Below are 21,814 nucleotides of genomic sequence, written 5' to 3' on the forward strand. Positions count from 1 at the left end.
CCGTTTTTGAGGTCAGTCCACGCTCACCATAAAACACATAACACTGATTTTAATTTGGTGTGATTGTAATTGACCCCTCCCCACTGCCACCCTGGAGATTTTCAAACTGTGACAACAATAACTGTGTACTTTGGCGCACTCTAGTGGCTTATTTTTTTATGTAACCATCGGGACCAGGGTGAGAGGGCCCACCTATATGGTGCTCCATGCAGCCAAAGGCAGATTTGATGGGGCCAAACTTATTATGTTAGTGGGGCTCTTGCTGAAGTTCCAACACCCAACATTTTGCCTCGACATAGAGTTTAGCAAAAGAGCTTTTCCTCCATTAAAAGCCTGCCAGCTCTGCAAAACTGTTCGCCCTCACAGAGACGGTGGTTGTAAAAGACAACTTGTCTTCTGACCTGTAATAAAAGAAATGATGGACTGGCAGGCAAGCTGCATCCAGGCAGCAGCCCAGATCCTCGCAGACATGCTAGGTTGTAATGCAGCACTGACATCCTGCACGGACCAGAGCCCATTCATCACTAGATTAAAGCGTGCCTGTGTCTTTCGCCTGCTTTGGAAACATTTGATTCCATGAAACCATTTTTGCTGCTAAGTGAAACACAACTAAAAAAAAAGTGCACTTATGAAACCTGAAATGCCTACATTTAATGAGCGCTGCCAGTTCAGATTATGCAACGTGATACTGGCCACACGGCCTGGAGAGAGAGAGAGAGAGAGAGAGAGAGAGAGAGAGAGAGAGAGAAAAGAATTACTGTGAATACGCGAGTGTCAGGACCATGGAGAGCGACCAAACACACAAACAAAAGGCCTCTTTGTCCAGGGCCTTCGCTTCATGTCAGTGTTTCAAATTATACACCATCTCAACTGTCAAAAAAATGGCAAACTGTCGCAGCACGACGGAGTGTACAGAACATAAGACAGGATAAAACTCCGCTCGGTGCCAAATATTCATGCAAAACAGGCCTTTTCCATAGGTTTGAGCCAGGCAATAAAATTTCAAAAATGTGGGCAGGGGCCCCATCTTTGCCTGAAACCAAGCATGAAGGAGCTCTATGTGTTCTTTCTGTCAGATGAAGGGCTGTTAAAACTTTATCAGGAGAGTGTTAATTGAGAACTAATGGACTGGTAATTCAGAGCAGTCACAGACATCCAGTTCACAACCGGATGACATATAACCCTGGTGACATTTCAATCATGTCAGGGCTTTTTTTTTTTGGGGGGGGGGGGGGGGGGGGGGGAATAAATCCACCACGTGACCCACGAGCCACGTGGGGATGCCAGGCAAAAAAATTTTTTTAAAAAGAGAGAGGAGGGGATGAAGGATGCCCGCCGTCGTGTCTGCTTCTGCTTTAGACATTCATCCTCTCTGTCTCCAAGGATCATAACTCGTGTTAGAGGCAGGTTTTATGGTTTATGACTGGAAAATAAAATGCTGCGTGTTTCCTGCAGGCGAAGCGATGATTTACAACTATGAATGATAAAGTGAGCGCCCGCCTGACAGTGCGGATGTGTGAGGGCTGCTGAGGATCCAGACATGTCCGACATGTGGATGTGAGTGTGGTCGTGTAGCCGGTGTGGTCACCACAGTGCGGTTATATATATACGTTGGAACAGGGCAGAGAGAGGGAGAGAGAAGTCCTGGCTCACTAGTAGGTATCAATACCTGACATCATCATCTCACATAATTAGCACAGTGTCCACATCCTTCTCCAGTGACCGACCATTATTTCATGTGGTTTTGCAACTGGAACTGAAACCTTAACCAGTGGATCTAACCGAGAGCATAAATACCCTCAGGGCTCTGCTGTCTGCAGACACGGTTACTCACGTCCACGACTCGTCTCCAAAAAAGCCAATCAGATATGTTTATTGTTATCTTCTGCCTGAATTTGGGCCTGATTATTTAAATACACCCTCGCCTTGATCACCTGGCCTCAAGCTCTTCACTTCAGGCCCACGACAGGCCCAGGGTCGGTCCCAGCCTCCATCATCATCTGGAGACGAGGGTGCCAAGAATCCTCTCTCTGGTGAGGTCGTCAGTCTTTACGCCGAAACCGCAGGCGCGCGCCAGGCAGATCAATAATCCCCATCAAGCTTCACCACAAGTCACTCAAACCTCAGAGGGCAGCCGAGCAGGGGAGGAGGGGATGATGATGGAGGAGGAGGGGGGCGACCTGGTGAGAATTTGATCCTCTCCGAGATGCTCTCTGTCTCCGACTGGAAGAGATGAGGACTCGTCTTGTGCCTCATTTTTAAACATGATCTCCTGTTACGACATGCGGGTTCCTGTGCTCTGATTAGACGCTTCCTCCTCGGGCCTGGACGACCTCAGCTCGCACCTTCTCAGCGGGCTGATGGGGACGTCACATGTCAGTCATTAACCGGCCAGAGGGATCACAGCAGAGAGTGAAAGGAAGCAGCATTTTAATAGAAAAGAAGGGTTGAATCTCTGCTCCCTTCTTTTTATTTATCTTTAACCTGTGTGTCTGATTTAAGTAGTGCCTCGCTTGTATCATCACGACATTAAATCACAGAGCAAAGTATCTGTCTCTCTTTGAGAAAGTTGGAAGATAGTTTCACAAATGGTGCAACTGTTTGTTTTTTTAAGGGCATTTCTCTTATATCCACCTGGATACAAATATTCTGTGTTGTTAGAGGAAAATAATTTGCAATTATGTCTCAGATAGACTCAGATATGCCAGAAATTTGACAAAAAAAAGTATTAAATTGACAGAGGAAATGTTCCGGTTACCATCTTTGTTTGGGTTATGAAAAGGCAGTGCAACTTGGGAAACAGTATTCAGAATATTTTCTTTATCCAAATAGTTTCGAGAGTTGTAATAAAGGTTTTCAGACAACCTTTCGGCTTCATTTAGAGATTTAGCTATTTGTATTTGAGAAAAAAATGCTGCTACGCTCTGTGACTTCGACGTTACAAACTTGGGCTGTGTGTGGTCTGTGAATGCAACAACACATCACGGCAAAACGTGAAATAGACACGTTGCACTGTCTAGGCGTGAAAGTTACACGCAAAAGTTACTCAAAGTTATTCCACGCTTTGCCTGCAGTGGACCGGCGTGTCTATTTCACGCTTTGCCGTGAGAATGGGTTGGTGTATGATCATACTGACAAATCCAAAGCGAAGGAGCCAAAATTGTCACAACAAGTGAAGCCCTTTTCCTCTACGGCTGCAGTTCAGAAACATGCACACGGGTTTTCTACTAAAAAGAGAAGGACAGGAGGAGGGAAAACTAAACTTCACCTCAGGCTGAAACATATAGGTTTCTCTCCCGGGGGCAATATTTATGGTAAGCAGCGGCTATATTTGACTTGGGGGTGCATTGAGGCCTGTATGGCAGTATTTCTTAAACTATGGGATCTGGCCCTTAATTTGATCACAGGTCTGTTTCTGGTGGGTCCTCACACGTCAAACACACCAGTTTGTTTTAATCAGCTCAGGTCTCAAAGCAAGACTCAATTTACACAATTTATGCCTGAGCTGAAAAGGTTTAGTAAACCTGGCTATAGAAGTGCAGTGTGTGTGAGTCCCCTGTCAGACCAGAGTGCTATGGTGGCCAAGCCAAGGCCAGCGACTGGTAGAGCCACTGGGAGAGTAATAACAGATTAATGTGGCGTGCCAGGCCCCATGACCAGACGTGTTTGACGCTAATGCTCCACTGTATATTATCCAGCCTGCAGAAATGTTGGATGTGAGCGATGGGATCCAAGGACAGGGATGTTTAGGTACTAATTACCAAACAGCAAGGCACAAGTCTCGCTCCATATTTCCTTACTCCTGTGGAAACACTAGGCAGGCTCCATTTATTTTCTTTGACTGTTGTTTCTGGCAAGACCGCGTCTCAGTAAACACCACTCGCCCACCATTGTAAATCCGACAGGCGCAGATCTTTCAAGTTAGACTCCTTTGAGGAAAAATGGAGACAGATCGGATGGCGGCGCTCGGGTTTTCCGTCTTAATGAGAGAGTGGAGAAGAGGGATGGCGTTTGATCCCTGGCATGGAAGCCTCTATTTAAGCCTGTCAACGGTCATCACTCTCCCTCGCTCTCCCCTCCGTTCTCTCTCTCTCTGTTATGGATAGAGAAACAGACCTGCACCACTGGATTTGATCAGCTCAGTCAGGCACACTTTAACCCTTTTCAGAACCCGGCTGCTCCGTGTATCTCTCTCTCTCCCCCCCGCCCCCTCCTGACAATCTGCACGTATCAGTGCTGATTGATCACCTTGCTGGGAAAGAAAAGAAAAGGCAGAAGCAGATCTGTGAAAATATTATTTTATTTGTGGAGCTTTGCAGTGAGCAAGCCTCTCAGTCATCATGCTCCAATTTCATATCATATGTTTGTCCAAACCACACAAGAGCCTTATGGTTCCTCAAGGAAGTCTCGCTATAGTTGCAGCCTGACACCACGCCAAAGACGATAAGCCCCAAGACAAATTTCCACCCTCGTCTGCATGGACAATGAAACTTTTGAACTTTAACTTTTAGGCGGCGGATGTTGATGGACTCCTCGGAGCGGAGGAAATGTCTTTCTGATGAAGGGCTGGAGGGCAGAGCTCCTGACCATCGCGGACCTGGCCTGCAAGGCACTTTTCATCGCAGCACTAATGGCTCTACCTAATCAGGCCTGATTGGGGCTGCTAAATAAATACGCTCTCCATTTATAATATCATGTGTAACTTAAGACAAAATCAATACCTCGACTGAACACTAATAGCTGGAGGCTAAACAAATGTCTTCGCTCTGGCTGCGATACAGATTTCAGAATGAGTCAATCAGTGACATTGGCATGGATTTCTGATACTTCCAAATAAAGGCACATGTATTTTCATATTTCAAAAGGCTCTGTATCAGCTTTCAATGTAACGGATTCATGCATGCAAGCAATTCACAGACTACCTTTCTTCTAAGTAATTAATGCTGTCATTAGCTACATTTTGTCTTTTTGTATGAGCATATAAACTTATTTTTTAAATCTTTTTTTAATTTTTTTATTAAAATCAAACTTTCAGAAGCAGGAGTGAATTTCAAGATACATATAAGCTTGAGGAAACAAAACAAAAAAAGCTCTGCAGCAGCGACTATCGAAAAAAGAAAGTGCAGCTTGTAGCAGTCATATTCAGCAGACAATTAGCGTCAATCATCAATCAGAGATGAATCAAGGTGTCTCCCCGGGAGCCAGAGCTTGATAATAAACACTAGAGTCAGACTAGACTCCTGTGGGCTTGGGAATAAATAAAGTGAACGACCCTGACATCAGCAGCTAGTAAAGCGTTTGGCCGTGTGGCGGAGGACGTATGAAAGAGAGCTTTGTGTGATGAGAAATAAATACCGACGGACACAATCATGTTTAAGCGAAAAGAGTTATGTCAGAAGTTGCACAGCAGCAGAATTTGAACCTGGTTTTGAATTGTGAATCAAGTTAAATGAGTTTGATTTATCCTCTGCTCCACTTCTGCTCCGCCATGTCTGCTTATGTGATTGAAATACCATATACACCGTGTGCTGAATTTCTGAAATCCATCAAATCAGGGGTTGTAAAGGAGTATAAGCCACCCAGAGACACAGACATCGGACCCGTTTACTATGACAGACAAAAATCTCAGGTTTCTGAAAATACCACTGAAGCAGACTCAAAAGGACAGTCTTATGCATGTTCAGAAGTTATGTATATTTTTGTATGTTGTGTGATGCTGGTTTAGTTTGTTACAGCTCAGGTCAGCCGGCAAGTTACTTGGCCAGTCTCCTCGCCACGTCTTTGTAGGCCGTCTCGATCTCAGTGTCAGCAGCACAGGTGTTGGTGAACTCATCATGCGTGTAGGCGTTCTGCAGATACCGCCACACCCCCGACATGTCGGAGGGGATGTCGTAGTCGCGGTACTTCTTAGCAACAACCTAGGAGAGAAGGCCAAGCTTTTACTTATTGTGCAACCAGGCATCTGGGAATTGGGGAAGTTTCTGTTTGGGAATGTCCCTCTTCCAAAGTTGAGGGAGTTCACAAACAGACAACATGGCGGCCCCCCCGGAAAAGTGACAAACAGCCTCGTTGACATCCAAATAAACCAACACAGAAACAAAATGGAGCTAAGGAGGTCACTTTTATTTGTACACTGCATTTCTATATATTTTGTATGTATTGGTTTTGTGAACATTTAACACAGCTAGCAAACTCCCACAACCGAGTCTGCCTATTTCACCTTATTTCCATACATTTCTTCCTCTCACTGCAAATGCTGCCATGCCAAGTGACGTCAACCCTGCTTCTCAAAGACCTCTCACTTCCCTGGTGGGATATTCCTAATTCAACGGTGTTCATGTGTATTTCCCCACTCTGCGGTTCCCACGTCCCAGTTGCTCATGAACGCACCATTGACCAGCCCCCCCCACCCACCTAATGTCAACCCAATTCATTTAAATGTATATAAAATCAACCCAGTTCAGTTCAGCGGCACCACAAGTTACAGTCTCCAAAATGACTATTCAGCCTCAATAAATCTACACATCTCTCAATCAGATCGAATAACAACTGAACATTATGATCCTTATGAAGGAAGCATTTATTGCTTGGCTGTGTATCGTTCTTTATGCTTGACCAGTTTGTGGTTTTAATGTGATGGCTGATCTGCTCATAGTCACTGTTATGTTCAGTGCCGTCGGAGAGGTCGACTATTTTTTGATGAGCTGTTGTTGCAGTTTAGCTTTGTATAACCTGCATTCCCCAGCCTGCCTCATCTCATCTCATAGATAGAATAAAAATGGACTTTCAGCAATGTTTGTAGGCATCTTCTGTGCTGTTCATTCATCGCCGCCTTCCATTGGAACAGAGAAGCCGGAATTTCCGACTTCCGGGTGGGTCATTTAAATTAGCGCGACACCTGAAGGCGGATTTCCGACTGAACGTCAACAACCAAGATGGCCGCCCCGCACATTCAACGGCAGTGGAAGTTGCAGTGACTATTGCCGTTCATTAGCGCTTCCGTCTTACTTGTGACTCATTAAATCGGTCGTCCGCACAGTCCTGTCCGACTTCTATCTGTGGACGTGAGGCTGCGGCGTTCAACCGCAAAACACAGCGTTGTTATCATCTGGGATGCTAACCCGGCGGCATGAGGAAGAAGTGAACTCGGGAGTAAAGTTCACCCCGGGTCCTCCATCCGCTGTAAGTGAAACACGCCACAAGTCAACGGGAACGTTTCTGTCAGTAACGCCACATGGCTATTGAGGGATTAGGTACATTTTAAACGGGGTGAGATGGGAGGGGAGGGGAGTGCAGTCATCAACACGGTTCCCTCGTGGAGGCAGGCTGCAGGCTGCGGGGGGAAAAGTTTGCGCGGTTTCCCGTTTTGTCCGGATGCTCCGGTCTTCTCCCTCGGACCGCAGGCGCATTTCATTTAATCCACAGAGGGTTCAATTAATGTTGCGCTCTTAATCGCCTTCAGGTGTGAATGCTTGCTTGTCACTTTCACGCCCAACCTTCTAACATCTGTTTTTTTTTTTTTTATTATTATTATTGGTGGAATGTAACGAAGTACATTTACTCAAGTAGACGAGATGTTTAAGGAAATTGAGTTTCACATCAGTACTTCCTTGTTATGCTACCTTCATCTTCTATATGTTGCAAGCAAACATTGTACTTTGTACCTTTTAGTTTCTAGTCATTCAGATTAATAATTTGTATCAATTATGGTGTATAATTAGAGATGACGCTACCCATCAGATTATTAAGTACTCCAGCTGCAACGTTAAAGTGATGCTGGCATGAATGAATCAGGAATTATTATCCCATAAAATAATGTAATTCCGAAATGGCCACTGTTACTTTAGGTTCTTTCACTATATTTCGATGCCAATACTTTTGTACTTTTACTTGAATAGGAGACTTTTACTTTTACACTGCAGCATTGGTACTTTAATAGAAGTAAAGGAGCTAAATAGTTCTTGTATACACTAAACAACGGCAAGGACAAATGAAGCTGATGGGAATGCGATTAGTTCTGCAGGTGTCTGGTCACAGCTGCAGGTCGCACTGGTGGAAAGGTCAGACGACAAAAACCCAAAGTTGTTGATATATTTGAAGCAACAGACTGACCTTGCTTTACCTCTTCACTGGTTAAACAGTAGAAAAGCCGTTTTTATGCTTCATACTCTTGCAAAAGGAGACATAGACACTGTAGCCAACTTTATGTACTGGACTACGTTATTATTATTTTTTTTCTTGCATGGCTGGAGAAAGAAACAATTTATCTTCATTTCGGAGAGCTTGTTGGTGGTTGCTGGTTATGTTTATACTGGAACTGTTTTGATGTGACATCATGTTGTCTACATGTCACCAAAAAGGAGTGCAATGCATGAGTTTTTAAACAAGACGAGTTTCACTGTTGTTCACATTTAGATGTCCAAAATAACAAAAATCAAAGGTTCTTTTTTCCTATTTATCAAAAACAAATGTGGTCTAGTAAACCCTAATCCTTATTCTCCTCCTCTTTCTTTACCTTGACTATGTGCAGTTTGGGCAGCAGGTTGCAGTCTGCGAGAGTGAGCTCGTTCCCGTCCAGGAAGCATCGGTTGGAGCCTTTCTCCTCCTCCATACTGTCTGCATCGATCTCGTCTGGCAGCGAGCTGCTCAGGTAGTCATCCAGCTTCTGCAGGGCTCGGGTTAAACCTTTCTCTAGAACTACATGCACAAGCATAGTAGAAAGTGACCATAACTCACTAGGTGGCAGCACAGCAAACTACACGAGTCAAGCCTGAGTCGAGTCCAAATACCGGACTCTGCTACTACCTAGTGGAGCAATATTATAATGACTGCCATGTAATTTTTTTTTAATCTTGTTCTGTTGTGCGTTTACGTCTGTGAGTGTAAATGGCACAAAATGAGCGGCCCACCGGCGTTGGCTTCTGGTTTGGTGTTCTTGATGTAGGCCGAGAACTTGGCGAAGATGTCATTTCCAGCTGTGTTGGACTCTCTCTGCTTGGCAGCCAGTTTGGGATACCTGAGCAGGCGGGGGGACAGAGGCAGGAGACGCAGTCAGACCGAGCCATCTGGATAGCATTAACACCTGGACTGGGGCTTAAAACATGTTACACACTCGCACCGAGTTGGCTGCGCGCCCCTTAAGCTCTCTCACACTAAGGTCCATTTATAATGTAAAAAAACTTTACAGGCAGTAAAAGAAAGATTTAGTTAATCTGACATTTTTCTCTGGAAATGCTCACACACAGGCTCTGATGTTTTTTAGGTCATTTTTTGTTGTTTTTGAATGACAATAACAAAAGTAATAAACCTGTCTTGACTTTGCTGAAATGACACAAACGTTGGTGGCTGCTGTCAGTGTAGCTTTCGATGGAGACACTTTAGGTTTTTGTTTCTAAGAATTAAATGTCCGAAAGTACCTGATGCACATATATTCCCAAATGATTTACAGCAGCCATAAACAACAAACATATCAGTTAACGTCAGACTTCATCTAATGCCGCACTCTTTTACTGGACTAAAGAGTTTCCTGTTCTTTCAACAGTGTTCCTGAAGTGAAATAAATCTAGCTAAAAGCAGGATGTGTGTAGTCAGTGGTCTAATCTGACACTGAGCTCAAAGTGTTTTAAAACCTTGTAGCTGAATTACTTTGGAGGAGAGAGCGTTTCCTCCAGAAACTCTTCAATCTTGTTGATGTCTGTCTTGACCTCTCCGTTGAAGGTCAGGAAAGGAGGGTGTGTCCCCGGAGCCAGGTTGTGCAGATCTGCCGGCTTTCTGTGTCGGGCATAAAGAAGGCAGGACGTCATGAGGAGCAAAGCTTAGCGCGTACTCTTAAGGGTGCCTTTTGTGCGGGGAAGCTTGCTGCGTCTCTGTATCCTGACCTCTTGAGGTCGACGGTCGTGACGTTGAACACGACTCCTTTGAGCCAGAGGATCATGAAGAGACGCTGAGAGAAGGGACAGTTGCCAATGCTTTCTCCATCATTGCCTGCCTGCACACAAACACAAGATGACATGAAACAGATCAGTGAATTATGACACACTGTGGACATACACTGTCTTATACAGGCAAACACAAGCATACAGTGGAGGAATAAAATAACAGGAACAGAGTGACCGCAGCAGTAACTGCAGTATAAAAAATGACCGTACTGTGGAGAGTTGAATCAACAACCAGTGCAGTCTCAATAAATCTAACCTGAAAAATTCTACATTTATCAAAGTACACTTGTATTTATTTATTGCAAGGCAGCTCTACAGTGTGCTGGTGTTCTTTTTATGCTCCAATGTTTCCCAAACTGTGGTATGTGTACCACAGGTGGTACGCGAGGCTCCACCTTGTGGCACACAAGAGTCTTGCTGAAAGGCTTAATTTGCACTCCTGCTGGCCCAAGTCCACAAAATTGTTATTTCATTTCATTTTATTCCAGACAATAGTCATTACATATATACTTGACAGTAATGTAGAAAGTTGTCAACCATTTCAGTAACGTAGGAATAAGATTTGCCTGTGCTTAGCCACATGGGTGATGTGATGTGATGTCGGACATAGCATAATGCTAAAGTTAGCTTGACACAATCGGATTGTGATTCCTCATTTGTTGATTTTGGCGAGCAGAATAAAAGTCATGTTGAAATGACTGTAGGGTCCAAAAAAACAGTTAAGAGCAAAGTGACAACTCTGGACCTGACGGGTCAGACGAGCTTTTCAATGCTGAGGAGGCGTTGGAGTCGCCAGCTGAGCCGCCAAGTGGCACCTCTTCTAGCAGGAGACATAAATGTATTTTTTATTTTGAACCCGTAGCCTTGTTTTGTTGTTATATCGTGTATGAGGCCATTGTAGTTAAATTGGGTAGTTTTATTGTATGAATTTTTTGGGGGGATATCTGCTCTGGGAAGGGGGAATTTGGCAAATTTGACTTAGTGCATTGTGGCACATGGTGTGAAAAGTTTGGGAGCCTGTACTCTGTTTCATCCCAGTTAACCAGAGGTTTGAGTGCAGGGACATGCATCCACTTACTGCTGAGATCTTGTTGCCATATTCACAGGGATTGGTGCAGTGAAAATCAAGTATGTGACGCTTTGATCACAAGATTGAAAACTTACTGTCGTCGGTTAAATACATATTTGGATTAGGTGATAGTTATCTTGTTATTTTTCGAATATGGCTGCTCAGAGGAGAGTTTCCTGCATAAATTTAAACATAAATGCGAGCCACGAATTTGTTGTTAGAAAACGTGTGATGAGGACTGAACACTTTGGGAATACTTAACTTGTACTGAAGGTTGAAAGACATATTCAGATCTTTTAATCAGACCAGGTAAAATTACTTGTATGACTCCATGGCAAGTGAAAGTGCTACACTGGAAATATAATCAAGTAAAAGTATGTATGTATTACTAGAAAAGTGTCAAAGATAAAAGTATCACTGATCTCTGTGAATTTTAAACAATTAGATATTATCAGATCAGTTTATTACCAATGCACTGAAGTGTAATTAACATTTTACTGTTGTAGTTAGTCGAGTTGGAGCTCGTGTATTATATACAGTTGTATAAGTATATGTGTATTTTCTATACTGTTGGCTAGTTGAACCCCTTCCACCTTGAACTGACACAGGGTGTACGTGTTATTAAAATGCAGTCTGCCGGTATTTTCAGAAGGTGGCAGAGCGTGTCACTTCGATGAAGAGGTCGACTCATACGACTGATACTCAAATAGATAAAACATTGTTGTGCTTCACTGTTGCAACAGTTCCAATCGAGAGCTTTTAGAAGAGGTTCAGTAACATCACTGTTGTCGACTCGATGATTTAAGGCTGTTATTTAGCTTCAAATTTATAGTTTTGATTAAACATAAAAATGCTAGATTTTTCAAATTTCAGAAAGTGTATTTCCACATTCTCACACATTTCTCTGATACATCGAGCTGTAGGTTGTTGTTTTCGACCTCACAGTTGTGGAGCTGTTACTGGTGTGTTTTTCAGGTGGAAAATAGCCTTTGATTTTAGGGGTTAATGCGTGATAGTGGATTGTATTGTTTCATGCCAATATTTGTATGTGAAATCTTCAATATCTATTAGTAACAAGTAACTAAAGCTTCACTGCAGAGGTACAATATTTTCCTCTAAATTGTATCAGATTAGAAGGATTGGAAGTGTAAAGTTGCCGGGAAAAAAGATGCTCAGGCAAAGCATGAAGTGCCTCAACTTTGTTCTTAAGTACTGTAAGTACTTGAGTAAATGTACACCACTTCTTATACAACCCAGTGTCCAAATACAATTGGGTATGTAACAAAAGCAGCACGGTCTGCCTGACAGATAAAAGAAGTTGACCAAATGCCAAAAAGTAAGCAATCCAAGTTCAGAGAAATCCAAATGGACTTGAAGTGGTTTCACTATTTTCTTCAGAATGAAACATTTTTTCCAACATTGTTAAATGAAAAAGGACCATATGAAAATATTCAATATGCATGTTTTCCCTCTGACCGCGACACGACTTCGAATCACTTCCTCTCCATCACGCACACTCGTAGTGATATCATGTGTCGACATGTATGGACACGCAGCAGAGCACCAACAGTGACACCTGATCCACTGGCCCCGCTGAATTATACATAGTGATTCCATCACCTGGTTCAATGGCCACTGGGGCACAGAGTGCAGCACCTGACCTGCAGCCTGCAGTTGCAGCAGAACAAGAGCACTGACCTCACGGTCAACAGGGTGAGATATGACAGGTGGAGTTGTTCAGTGCATTCATGATCTGGAAATTAAACTCTTAATTTTAAGAAACCAGTACGTTAATTTCATTGTGTGCAATTTCAATATTTCTATTACTAAAGTAGGGTTTGATGGCTGATATCAAATATAACATTTAGATGATTTACTTGAATGCAGCACCAGCAATCACTTTACAATAAAAGATACTGCACAGAAAACATTTGGCCTTTCATTACATGAGGACGAGGCTCCCAGCAAAGACCAGAAAAACGAGCTGTCAGTCTGAAAGTAGCTGAGCCAACTGTATGCGCGCCAGCCATTGATGCTCTCAGTGCTGTCATGCTGCCTGTGTGCATGTGAGGCTTCTGCCTGTGCATTGTTATGGCTAGGCTCAGTCGCACGGCGGTAACACAATACGCAGCCGGCATATAATAGCCAATCATCATCTAGAACACCGAGGACAAAAGCTGTCACACACAACCAGACCCGTAGGCACGAGGAACGAGAGTGTATGGAGCCGCTGAGTGATGTGATGGTGAGAGGGGTCTCCCGGAGGCAAAGTTACTTCATATGATCCATCGTACATACGGTACATACTACATTATAACTGGGCATCGGGGCCCTTGGTTTGTCTGACCACATATTTTAATTGGAATAAGTGACGGCGTGTTATTAGCAAGGGAGTGTGAACAAAATAATTCCTTGTTTATTTGACTGTAATTATTTAATAGCATAATATGGGACCCTTAACCCTTTTCAACTCAACTGTACAAATGCACTTTGTTCTAATAGAAAGATCAGATTTTTAGGCTCAAAGGAACACAAGTAATTTAGTGTTATTCTTCCAGACTCGGATTAGAGACGGATTCAAATAGGAATGGCCAATATTGTTGCAATAGACATGCAGTCATCCTGACCCCTTTATTCTATTGCTGGACCCTGCACTTCCCATAATGCAACTGATCATATTTTTTGTTGTTGTTTTTTTTCAATGGCGCCCCAACACCTGGAGAACACCAACATGTTTCAAACTTCGCACCCCGATTTCTTATGATTTACTGCCAGACATTAACGGCCCCCAGTTATTACAGGTGCCTGTACCTGCTTTGCTGCTTCCTGTTTGGTGCTGAGGAAATCTCTTCTCTTGGTTGTCTATAATGGCCACGTTTGCATGAGCCATGACTATAAAGTTATAATATTAAAAACAGTTGATATTTATTAGAACATCAAGACAAGCAAAAGGCTGCTTAATGAAAGCTCTGATGGCCACTCAGTGTATCATGTCATGCTTGTGTCTTTATAACTGGAGTTAGGGCTGTCACATTTATGACATTTTAGTTGGTGACTGTGATTAGAAATTTTAACTACTTTTTATTATAGTTACAGTTGAAGCTCAATCGTAGTTTAATACTACACATGACTCTTATGAAGAAGAGGAAGAGCCATATATTTGCATTGAACTTTGGAACATATAAATAAAGATTACATTCCTGTTTGCCTTTTAGACTTTGTAAACAAAAACAACCGAAAGATGGTGTCTACAGTCATCAACATGCTGTTTCTCGAGATAAACAGCTGGTGGTGCTAATTCTCCGCTCGTGTGCCATTAAACCATGAAGAAACAAAGAGCACAACGAGATGACATCATTAAACGTGTGACAATCAAACTTTAAACAGTGGGAAATGTGTGGTGGAAATATGTTGTTGCTGTGAGTTTCATCCAGCGGTTTTTACACAGATGAATGAAGACAATTCAAGCGATTACGTAAAATAGATGTGGTCAGCTTAAATAATGGCGATCAGGCGTAAATGGCCTAACAAGGGTCCTGAAATATGCAGACACGGCCTGTGACCATGACACTGCATGCTTCCCCGCCGTGCAGCCTGTAGTCCACTGAGCGCTTCAACAATCCACAAATATTCTGACTTGCGCCACAGCAGCCTGATTCCTGCTCTACAGTATGTGGGGCTCCTGTCTAGCATTGCAGGACAGTTCTCGGCCCATGTAGGTCACATCTCAGATGACAGCCAGAGAAATAAACTAATATTAGCATTGCAGCTACAATAATAATAATACAAAAAATAAACACTCTCTAAATGTCCTGTACATAAAGTTTGTGCATCAGTTTGGCGCTACAATTCACAACAGGCCCTAAAGTGAGTTTAATTTCATGAAAAACAATATTAGCTAAAATAATTACCAGTTTACAATCTCCAACTAAATGTGACACAACAGACAAATCATTGAGCCACACTAGTTAGCTGTCTGGACATACAGTGTCTCTCTTGTGCTAAAACAAAACAACACAGTGAATACCCAGACATAAGGGTGCTGATTGTGTTGTTGGTGAACTTAAACCAGCTGACCGGTTTCCTAGGAGGTGGATTGGCTGAAGCCCGCCTTCACAACACCTAATTGGGTCAGTGCCGGCACATCAGCCTTTCCCACCTGTGTCCACCTCACCTGCCCCAGGTGGAGTCACCTGCCTCTAACACTCCTCTGGGGACCTGAAGTACATCTTGTTATGGAGAGCAAAACAATACTGCTGTATCCACTGAAGGTGGCACTTCAAAACATTTTGCTTTATTTTCAGACAAGCATCATGTGACTAGTGAAGAGCTATACAGGAATAATACCAGGAATCCTTTGTATATGAAAGGACAGTGGGTGACTTAACTGGAGCCTCTTGTTTCATTTCCAAGAGAATAATCCCAACACGCAGTTATAAATCCAAACTAAAAACATGACATTATGCAGTCCTTCCTGTAAAAAGGTTGGTCTGAAGTAATGGTACCACCGCTGTGTCTGAGGTGAGCATCCTACCATCAGCAGGCAGCTTCAGTAACACTGTCACAACAATCCTGGGTCAACACAGAGCACAGTGTGCCGGTGCCACAGTAACTCTACCTCTACTATTGAGTTACACGAGCTTTCCGTAACACACAGCAACGCTCCGCTGAAAGATTCTGCTGATATATCGTCTCTATCTTCATTAACGTTAGAAAATGCTTCAATCATAGTTTAGTTTCTGTCTTACCTTTACAAAAAGTTCAATGTCAGGGTCTCTGTCTTGACCGTTTGTTGACATGACGCCTGGTGCTGGACTGGCTGTCTCCTCAAGTCTTGTTTCTTTTTTTCTTTGAAACTACAATCCTTTCTCATCCGTGGAGGTCTACATCCTCCAGAAAAAAGAAAAAAAAAAGATGATCCTCTCTCAACTGGGAATGATCTCTCTCACCTACAGAAATTCTGTTTCCTTTCAGCTCTAGTCCCTGATTCAAGATTTCCACCACTGTTTGTCCTGTAAAAGCAGTTGTCTTGCTTGTTTGTGTCCTGCAGGTGAGGCTGAGAGTCGGTCCAGTTGGTAGTTAGAGCCCTGTGCTCTGATTTAGGCACAGATGGATAGCAGAGCGAGCTCTCACTGACACAAAGTGGAGAACAGGTGTCAGTCCATACCAGGGGGTGGAGCCCCATCGCTCTCTTCCCACCACTACAACCAAACTCCCACGACAACACATCACTACAAGCACTTATACTCTCTTATTTGACCCATCTTCCCCAAACCTCTTTATTTGTTATTTTTGTTATTTTTTTTTATTATGTTCCACCATTACGTTTGGTCTTTTGGATTATTTTTATCAAATCAAATTAAAGAAGCCTTTCCAAAATTCACAGATATCATCACACCCTATAACGTTGCCAGAAATGGGATGATATTTGTGTCTCCTAGTTTCTGTGTCTGTCACTGTTGGTTTTAGAGTAGCGGAGGAGCAGCATTCATTTTTAATTCATGTTCACGAGTTTGACTCTGGCAGGTTATATTTGATCACCAGAAGCAGACCCGGGGAAGATTCCTCTGTGAATTATTGATGCTTGGCGTTGGTTGTAGCATTCATTTGGAATTAGCATTCATTTAAAGAATGGCAATGCAGGAGGAAAACAAAAATAAAAGCAGAGTTGCACTGTCAGGCTTTTTGACAAAAGACACTCTGAGAGAGAGAGACAACACAGAAAATAAAAACTCACCATCCAAAAGTCAGAACATAAAAAGAGAAACAGATGTGGTGGATAGGGCTTTTTTTTTTTTACTGTTTCTATTTATAGAGCAGCTCCCTCTCCTGGCTGACAACATGCAGCACAAACCAATTACTGGGTGCAGTGGAGGAGGAAGGCGCTCATTATCATGTGTTTACGATGCCAAATTAACGAATCATCTCTAAATGTGTTATTTTGGGTTTTAGTCTATTTGCAAAGTTACAGACTGCAGCTTCCACATGATGAAAACTATGCACGATAATGAGCTGAGACCTTTCAGCTTTAGATCAGTCAACAGTTTTCAGCTAACAAACAGAGCATCAGGAAATAGGATTTTAAAGAAACTTCATATTTTATCATCTCACCATGCAGATCTGAGAATCAATTCAATTTGGCTGATTTGATGAATATTAATGCAATATTTAAAGATTTGGGGAAACAGACTTATTTATTTTCTTTCTATCGGAGTGAGAAGGTCGATAGGACTCCTCCTCATACCCATTTGTTGAATATATGATTAACTAGGGCAAAAACTGGAAACGGCTCGCCTAGCTCTGTCCAAAGGCCAATATAAAGTGCCTGTTTCCATCACCAGGTTCTTATCCACCTGTAGCTTAGAAATCTCCCTATAAATTGGTTAAAAGAGTGATTAAAGAAAGAGGACATCGTTTATTACTGAGCTGTAAAGGTGCTGGCAGGTGAATTGTATTCTCAATCTTTATGCATAAGGTAGCTAACTATGTACAAACACAAAGAGTTGCCTCGTTTTTTAAAATCTAACTCGAAGCAAAACAGCATGTAAATGTGTTTCCCAAGATGTGGAATGTTTTTTTCATTTAATTTCTTGATCCTTGATGGTGATAAAACCTTCAAGAGTTTCCAAGAAAGGACCATGTGGTTTGTGATCTTTTAAAACAAAGGGAAGCTCAAACCACTGACTTGTTGGGCTAATCATTCACTGTCAACATCAGGTGAGGGAGAGTGTTTGAACTCTTCATGTGTTGACACACACTTTCCGAACGTCTTAACCCAACATTGTCTTACTTAACAGGAGCCATCAGTGAAGATGAACCCGAAGAATGAGACTCTATGGCCCGTCAAACCTTCACAGGGACTCCTGGAGCATCTTGTGCCATTTGGCGTTATCCTAAACAGAACTTATCATGCAGCATTAGAAACAAACTGTCCCATGTGAAAACGCCTCCCAGTAATAGCAGTGATGGCCTCTTCTGTAGTGGGCGGCTTCAACTCAGAAAGGTGATCTCCTACTTTTATAGCACTGCTCAGTTTAGTTTATGGCATCTGTTGAAGATTAAACTGTTGGGAAATCCACCCCCGGGTTGGAGTCACTCCAATAGGAAGGCCGGGGGATAGAGGGTGGGTTGTCACTTCCACAGTGAACTATGGTCCATGTTTATCATAATTGTCATATAACAACATAAAGATAGTATATCCATTGATGTGCAAAATGTGTTGTTTTTCCCCTTTTGTATTGTAAAGGTGTTAAATGTAGACTGACATCAACTCTTTGCCTGATGAAGCTCATAACAGACATTCTGTATGATTTTGCAGTGTTTAAGAGACACCTTTTCTTGGAAACAAAACATTATTTAAACTAATATTCAGTCCTGTTCCTGTAGGGCTCAAGATATGGACAAAATCAAATATCACACTTTTTTGACTAAATACCTTGATATTGCAATGATATTGTAGGGACGACCATACACAGTGAGATTTAATAAATACGCGTCAGTAATGTGGATATAATGACTAAGTGGGGGAAAAAGCAAATAATAGAACAGCTGGTATAATACGATATCTAATCTCATTATGATGTGATAGAATATTAGTACTGACATGCCTGTAACAATAATGATAGGATTGGGAGTAGCAACTTTATGATTTAGTAAAAAACACTCCTTACTATGACCTATTATAAAAGCCTTTGCTGATGTCACACAGAGCTTCTTGAGTCCAGCCCACTCACTCAATCTGCATCAGTAAACTGATAGCACACTCCACTGACATCACAGAAAGCAGCAAATCACACAGAGGGATTGGCTCAGGCCCGGAGTTCACCCCTGGTTTCTATGGCCATACAGGAAACAAGTTAATCATTACATCAGCCAGCCTCCATGATCAAAGCCGCAGATAAAAGTTATGACAGAAAGAAATCACCTGCAGCCATCACATTTCTCAAAACAATACATGAATATTTCTGAATATACTCCTGCATAGTAGTCTAGTGATACTTCTACCACATAATACTACTTAAATGACCCCCGGCTTCAACAGTACACCATGTTGTAGCTATTAACAAGTTAATTATAATTTCACTTAGAACTTACAAGCTTTAATATTATTACAGTACATTATATTATTAGCATTGTATGATCTTGGAGGCTCATAAGTTGTGTTTTCAGCTCAGACCTTTAAGGAATGATTAAATCACCAACATGAACCAGAAAAGAAAACCTGAAGTTAACACAACATGGCTTCAAGGAGCCTTTTGTCAAAAAGTTTAGTTCTCGGTTCATCAACTTCCCTCCAGCTGCTTTATCAAATGCTTCGTGCTGAACTCTGAGGCATGCTGATGCTTGACCTGGTCAACCCCGCTGAGACGTTCCCGTTTAGTCCTCCGCTGACCTGTTTATAGGCCCACAGTATATTTCTTACCTTGACGAACAGGGCCACATCAGGCTGGCTGGGATCAGCCGGCGCAGCGCTGCTCTCATCCAGAGTGACATTGTCCATAGTTTTGAGGCTGTAGTCAAGAGACTCTTCCGGCGTCGGGTCAATTTTGGGGTGGGTGTATGCCATCATCAAGCCATCCTCGGCATTATCCTCATACTGGATCTGCTGGATCGGCGGGTCGTCACACGGGTCACCGGGGGAGACAGACGAGTCTGAGGAGGCGGATGAGCGTCTGGAACCGTCGTGGGCCTCGCCGTTCACCTCCTCCACCTTTACCTCCTTCGTCACCGCTACTATTTCCTGAGCCAGATCTTCGGCTTTAATTTCTTCTTCATCACTGGATGAAGAGGACGAGCTGCTGTGTTTGTCCCCGTCCCTGATGTTCATGTAGTCCGGCGAGCTGCGCTCTCCCTCCACGGAGGCGTGGACCCGCTCCTGGCTGTACAGGTCCTCCCTAGCCTCACCTGAGTTCTCGTGTTTTGGGTTGTCAGCTCCATCACGGTGCTCCTCGGCCACGGTTTCATGAACTATTGTCTCGTAGATGTTGTCCATGTTTGCTGGTTTATTTAAAAAAAAAAAAAAAATTATGCAGACTTTGTTGTTTAATGTAGAGTGGTCAAAGTGGTGGCTTACAGTCCGCCTGCCTCTGACTGACTAAGTGTCTGGGCAAATTCCAGAGATAACTTATAAAAGACCTTTGATCCTAAAAGTTAACAAGTAAAGGCTGCAAAAGCTGAGGCCTGTGCCTTCAAAGGCATTTAGACAGAGAAGGTACTTAAGTTTTAAATGAATATCTGAAAATACAGTGAAGGAAATAATTATTTGATCCTTTTCCGATTTTGTAAGTTTGCCCACTGACAAAGAAATGAACGGTCTGTAATTGTAATGGTAGGTTTATTTTAACAGTGAAAGACAGAATATAAAAAAATAAATCCAGAAAATCACATCATATAAAAGTTATAAATTGATTGCCCAGAACTACACGGGAGGAACTTCTTAATGATCTAAAGACAGCTGGGACCACAATCACCAAGAAAACCATTGGTAACACACGACGCCGTCATGGATTAAAATCCTGCAGCGCTGCAAGGTCCCCCTGCTCAAGAAGGCGCATGTACAGGCCCGTCTGAAGTTTTCCAATGAACACCTGAATGATTCAGAGAAGGCTTGGGAGAAGGTGATGTGGTCAGATGAGACCAAAATCAAGCTCTTTGGAATCAACTTGACTCGCCGTGTTTGGAGGAAGAGATATGCTGACTATAACCCCGAGAACACCGTCCCCACCGTCAAGCATGGAGGTGGAAACATTATGCTTTGGGGGTGTTTCTCTGCTAAGGGGACAGGACGACTTCACCGCATCGAGGGGAGGATGGACGGGGCCACGTACCGTGAAATCTTGGACGACAACCTCCTTCCCTCAGCCAGGACACTGAAAATGGGTCGTGGATGGGTCTTCCAGCACGACATTGACCCAAAACATACGGCCAAGGCAAGAAAGGAGCGGCTCAAGAAGAAGCACATTAAGGTCATGGAGTGGCCGAGCCAGTCTCCGGACCTTAATCCCACAGAAAATCTGTGGAGGGAGCTGAAGCTTGGAGTTGCCAAGCGACAGCCTCGAAACCTTAAGGATTTGGAGAGGATCTGCAAAGAGGAGTGAACAAAATCCCTCCTGAGATGTGTTCAAACCTGCAGACCAACTACAAGAAACGTCTGACCTCTGTGCTTGCCAACAACAGTTTCTCCACCAAGTACCGAGTCATGTTTTGCTAGGGGATCAAATACTTATTTCACACAATCAAATGCAAATCAATTTATAACTTTTATATGATGTGATTTTCTGGATTTATTTTTTGATATTCTGTCTCACTCTTAAAATAAACCTACCATTACAATTATAGACCGTTCATTTCTTTGTCAGTGGGCAAACTTACAAAATCTGCAAGGGATCAAATCGTTATTTCCTTCACTGTATATACTTTTTCTGAACTCGATCAGCTCTGTATGAAACTAATTTAAGTTAGTCTAGCCAATGTTGATTCTGTCCAGCTTGTTCCACTCCTGTTAAAGTAATTGTCACATAAAGTTTTGACTTCTGTCAGCTTACTACAAAGTTAATTCTCACTTTGTAGTTTCTTTCAACATTTAGAATAACGTCTTGAACTTTTTGGACTCTTTTAGCATCTACAAAGAAATGAAAGTGAAAAGGCCGTGTTCCAAATCTGACTTCCTTAGTACGGTTACATAAAGTCATACTCTTACATGTTTGTACACTGACTTGTGTACACTGTAGTGTTGTCCCTACTCGCACACTGCAGATCTGCACTTGCCCAATAACCAAACATTTGAATGCATCACTTGCCAAGATAT

General features: G+C 42.8%; 1 protein-coding gene across 2 annotated transcripts; it reads right to left on the reverse strand.

Moving 5' to 3' along the window:
• Positions 1 to 4,284: 4,284 nt before the first annotated feature.
• On the reverse strand, positions 4,285 to 20,078 carry clic5b (chloride intracellular channel 5b). Of its 2 annotated transcripts, none has more exons than XM_069158594.1 (6): positions 19,430 to 20,078; positions 9,879 to 9,988; positions 9,646 to 9,771; positions 8,910 to 9,016; positions 8,516 to 8,697; positions 4,285 to 5,918 (listed from the first exon to the last, which is right to left on the reverse strand). In XM_069158594.1, the coding sequence occupies exons 1-6, from the start codon at positions 19,997 to 19,999 to the stop codon at positions 5,754 to 5,756; spliced, it is 1,260 nt and encodes a 419-aa protein (XP_069014695.1). In that variant the 5' UTR covers positions 20,000 to 20,078; the 3' UTR covers positions 4,285 to 5,753. The 2 variants fall into 2 exon arrangements, with proteins under 2 accessions (XP_069014695.1, XP_069014696.1); XM_069158595.1 differs by lacking the exon at positions 19,430 to 20,078 and adding an exon at positions 15,756 to 16,516.
• Between the last annotated feature and the right edge of the window lie 1,736 nt (positions 20,079 to 21,814).

Source organism: Embiotoca jacksoni, unplaced genomic scaffold (genome assembly GCF_022577435.1).
Source record: "Embiotoca jacksoni isolate LCO1_2020_lvr unplaced genomic scaffold, fEmbJac1.0.p SCAF_23, whole genome shotgun sequence".
Classification (NCBI taxonomy): Eukaryota; Metazoa; Chordata; class Actinopteri; family Embiotocidae; genus Embiotoca; species Embiotoca jacksoni.

Excerpts from the sequence above, each read along its gene's own strand:
- clic5b (XM_069158594.1), bottom strand. The coding sequence starts at position 19,999 with ATGGACAACATCTACGAGACAATAGTTCATGAAACCGTGGCCGAGGAG. Across the intron at positions 9,989-19,429 it reads ATGTGGCCCTGTTCGTCAAG|GCAGGCAATGATGGAGAAAG; the intron begins GTAAGAAATATA and ends GTTTGTGTGCAG. Across the intron at positions 9,772-9,878 it reads ACGACCGTCGACCTCAAGAG|AAAGCCGGCAGATCTGCACA; the intron begins GTCAGGATACAG and ends TGCCCGACACAG.